The sequence below is a fragment of the Morone saxatilis genome, unplaced genomic scaffold, assembly GCF_004916995.1.
Source record: "Morone saxatilis isolate NCDOM2014 unplaced genomic scaffold, NCSU_SB_2.0 Contig8, whole genome shotgun sequence".
Taxonomy (NCBI): Eukaryota; Metazoa; Chordata; class Actinopteri; family Moronidae; genus Morone; species Morone saxatilis.
The window spans coordinates 2,701,689-2,706,068 of NW_023340257.1; the positions used below are offsets into that span (position 1 = coordinate 2,701,689).

General features: G+C 42.1%; 1 protein-coding gene across 1 annotated transcript in view; it reads right to left on the minus strand.

The window, feature by feature from the left end:
* Positions 1 to 514: 514 nt before the first annotated feature.
* LOC118341941 (alpha-2-macroglobulin-like) overlaps positions 515 to 4,380 on the minus strand; it is a 16,477-nt gene continuing 12,611 nt past the window's right edge. Inside the window, 7 exon segments of the mRNA XM_035680365.1 lie at positions 515 to 637; positions 715 to 783; positions 1,397 to 1,487; positions 1,637 to 1,755; positions 1,900 to 2,112; positions 3,734 to 3,921; positions 4,024 to 4,186. Of these exon segments, the coding sequence (XP_035536258.1) occupies positions 515 to 637; positions 715 to 783; positions 1,397 to 1,487; positions 1,637 to 1,755; positions 1,900 to 2,112; positions 3,734 to 3,921; positions 4,024 to 4,186 (966 nt within the window).

The window sequence follows — 4,380 nt, forward strand, 5'->3', positions numbered from 1 at the left end:
ACATTTCCGCATTGGCTTCACTTCACAGACCCAGAAGCTCTGTCCACTATATATACTGTCAATGGTCCTAACTAGTGGTTTGGACAAATCAGTGCCCTATGAGGAACCACTGGCAGCTATGGGCATGGTTTAATGCTAGAGCTGTGCAGAGAGAAGCAACTGTTCTTTCAAAAACAACAATGGCAGGTTAGCATTCTGAACTGGAGACTCTTCATTGAAAGAAAAGCAAAGAACGGCTTTTCTCTATTTTCTCCTGATTGGCTTCTTTGATCTGATTGGTTGAAGTTGGCCTGTGATAGACGGTGATAAACAGATGACCTTCAAAGTATCTTTCAAACTGTTTCCAAGATGACTTCCCCAATGGTTTAGTGTCTCTCTATGTCTCAGCCCTGTGAGAGACTAGCAACCTGTACAGGTTGACCCCATTCCTCACCCAGTGTCACCAAGGACAGGCTACAATCCCCTGCACACTTGTAAAGGGTATGTGTGTTTAGATAATGAATAGAGGGCAGGACTAAGTATCCGTTTTACTTGGCTGGTAGTAGTCATAGTGCAGAACCTGAAGCCAGCTGTGATCAAGATCTGAGAGCTCCTATACGAGCTCTAAGTTGTGGTGGATGGGTATGTTCTTTGTTAACTGTTGGAGGAGACACAGATGACATAATCAGTAACAAGGAACATAATTTATTTCCTCTCACTGTGAATTCCTCTCACCTCCTGTATGTACACGAGAACATGATCTTCCTTTTGTTCAACACGATCCACCAGCAGGGCGCCTTTCAGCTGTGAGGAGAAGATGATCAGCTGACTTATCCCGTTGTCATGACATTAACCCTGAAACTCCACCCGGCACGACTTTACAACAATTCGTTTGGCACTGTGATCCGCGTATCTTCAAATCACACTAGCATTTCAGAGGCAGAGCGTCCTCAGAGTGTGTTGCCTTCCATACGTGGTTTACTTGTGTAGTTTACTTGTGTATTTTGTCTTTAAAAAAGGATGCAAAATGGTGCGTTTCTCCACTTAAAATCCCCTCTAACTTGCTTCTGACTGATGGACAATGTTGATCTTGGATTCGATATAGAGTCTGCATGCTACATTTTATTTTGAAAACTGACTGGATTCTCTATGGCATTTCTGTGTCTGACTTCCTTCCAGTGCGATCTGCTCTGTGCAGACCGATTTCCGTTAAAAAATAGACCAGCCGCATATTCTACACGGACCAAAGAGGAGAGACGCTTCTGAGCGCCTCGGTGCTTCTGGTGGAATTTAGAGCATTGCCCGGAACGTGTGTGACCAGCTCTAGGAGCTAGAACGCATTGCGGCCGTGTCCGGTGGAATTTGGGGGTAACAGCCAACAAATAATGCTCAGGTAAAAGTGACTGTAATAACTCACCCTCTTCAAAGACTCTGGGTCTGGGACAAATCCAGAGAGCATTTTGATATCCAGGATCACCATGTTTGTTGTGCTCTCCTTTCCACTATATCTGTAATGGAACCGTAAAAATATGGTGTTGCACACAGTATGGATGTGTTTTAAATAACCTACAAAGGAGAGGATACTGCACCTAGAATTTGAGTATTCCTCTGTTGTTGCTACAGTTTGTATATACTGTAGATTGTGAACATTACTTACAGGGATTTAAGCTTCAAAGTGAGTTTAGGTCTCTGAGATTGGCAGTCAGCCTCTGGTTTTACCTCCACACAGAAAGCAGTGACCTCAGCAGGAGTTGGGATGTTATAGTGAAGAGAAAGCTGGAAAAGATTACAACAGGAAGGTTGTAATATTCAAAATGACTGAATTTGAGAATTTGAGAAGAATTTTATGACCTTAGCCTAAAATCCCCTCAGTTCTGGTAAGTTCTGTGCACAGAAGAGAAAGTAAAGAGCCACACTGACCTGCACTGAAGCACACGCAGTGCCCTTCACCTCCAGGCTGTATTTTCCTGTGACATCCTGCAGCATCTTCTCCTGGTACAGCAGTTTGTTGCTCTCGTTCACATCTAATGTCAGCTGGCCACTGGGAGACTGCACTGTCACTGTGCTTGACCCCTCCGGACTAAATACCACAGTGGAGTAGAGAGCCAGAGCATGGAGGGCCACCACTGTGTCCTAACACACACACACACGCAAAAGTTGGACCTCAATTGTAGCAAGCATGGACATGATGTAGATTGTGTGTATGTACCTACAACAAATTTCATTTTCTGTTTCATTCTGTTTATTTCTATTACCGGTTCCTACAGTTTTACAGTACTAACATTATTATGAATTATTTCAGTGCAACAGCAGTATCTCTATTAATTATATATTATATCAAACATCTGTCAGCATGGTGTAAGAATGAGATTACATTTTTAGCTCTGTAAAATGAAAGTTCATTCAAGTTTACCAGTAAGCAAACTGTGACTAACTTTGGTTGTTTGATTCTTTGACAACTGACATTATAATGTGGGGAAGTCAGCCTAACACCGAATGTCCTTCTCCACTTCAAATCTCCTCTAACGTGCTTCTGACTAATTGACATGACAATGTTGATCTAGCATGAAATTCAATCCAGAGTCTACACAAGGTATTTTATTGTGAAAATTGACCGGATTCTCTATGTCATTTCTGTTTTTGACTTCCTGTCAATGCGGTCTGCTCTGTGCTGTTTGATGCAAGTGGGTTGCAGCTCCCATCCCATCAAAAATCGACCAGACACATATTCTGCGCGTGGCAGAGCCGGAGTGAAATTGGGGGTAAATCAGGCATCATCTTACCATACTATGGTGGGAAAACAACATCTGATGGGTAAAAAAAAAGATGATTTATTCCGACCAGTAAAGGTTTTTTCTTTTAAAGATCCCGTACAGAGTACATGTATTAAGACATATATACAAATAATCTGGTTGGAGCAATAATGTGTGTCTAACCCTAACCCTAACCCTTTTTTCTGCAAAAAACTTTCCACATTAAAATCCTTAAAAAGTCATCTCCTGCTGGACACAAGATGTCTCCTACTTCTCTGTAAAGTCTATTCTCAGTGGATGTGCACTGGTGGCTTCAGGTTTCTACATCACATTGTGCAAGTTGTATACTGGACCAGGACTGACCCACCTCATCACTAAAAAGATAACACCAGGTTTGTATTTTCAACCTTCTTTACATAACACATTTTATGAGGTGCTCAGTGAATGAAATGTTCTTGATAGATTGCCATCTCCTGTAAGATGGCAATCTATCACAGTCCATTAGATTCATGATGGTCAGAATTATTAGCATTTCAGTCAGAATACTCTTGCCAAGGTTTTAACCATTTATTGCAGCAATATGCATTTTATTTTGGTGTGGCTCTGCTCATGTGATGCTTTAATAAACATCAACACATGATAAAAATTCACATGCAGCTAAATGCTAATACAGAAGGAGCCTGGGGAGTTTCTGAACATCGAACTTTGGGAAAAACTCTTGCTTCAGTCCAAAAACATTTGACAAAAGTTATGAACAGGACACACGTCACCATAAGTTTTCATAGCTGCTGTGTGGAGCTAGTTAATGTCATTGCACTTAAAAGACACAATTTGTCCCATTTACTAAGCTTGACCTTAAGCAGTAGCATTTTTTCCCCCTCCAAGTATTAGATGCAATTGATTTTATTTGTGGGGGGTGGTCATGAATGCAGTCAAGATTACAATCAAAATAATCAGAGTGAAATTGTCAACCTGTACAGCAACCATTCCTTGGGACATACCTGTGTAGAAGAGAAGCCTCCATAATGGTTCTGCTGCCCTGTGAGCCATTTTACGATGCGGGTAGCATAGAACAGGTCTTCAGCAGTAGGAGAGGCACTGAGTTTGGCCAGCAGCACGTAGGAGCTGATCTCCACAGACAGAGAGGCTGATGTTTCTGTTGCTGTCTGGGACCAGTGGAGGAAACCTCCTACAAACAGCCATCCACAAACAGCCATCCACAAACAGGCACAAGGTCAGCTACCCCAGCAGTAATGAGGCAGTAATGATTCATTTTAGGAGGCTGGCTCACCTTGTTGTAACGCCACTGTGTCTAGCTGCTGCAGAAGGTGAGCACGGGTCTCCATGTCTCCTGCCAGGGTGAAGACGTAGCCCAGTAGAGCTGTAGTGTAAGTGTTGCTAAGATCACTGATGGACTCCCTGAGGCAGGACAAGCTCCTTTGCACTACATGGTGCTGGAAAATAAATTAAAAATAAAAACAGGTTTTGATCAGCTCTAACAATAATGACAGTATTTTAGTTTTTTCATACATCCTGACAGAGCAACTTCATAGCTTTGTTAGCTACTATGTTGGGACAGTGTAGACCAAAAGTGAAGTTAGCAGATGGGACATGGGCCAAACAAAACAAGTACACTTAAAATAAATTT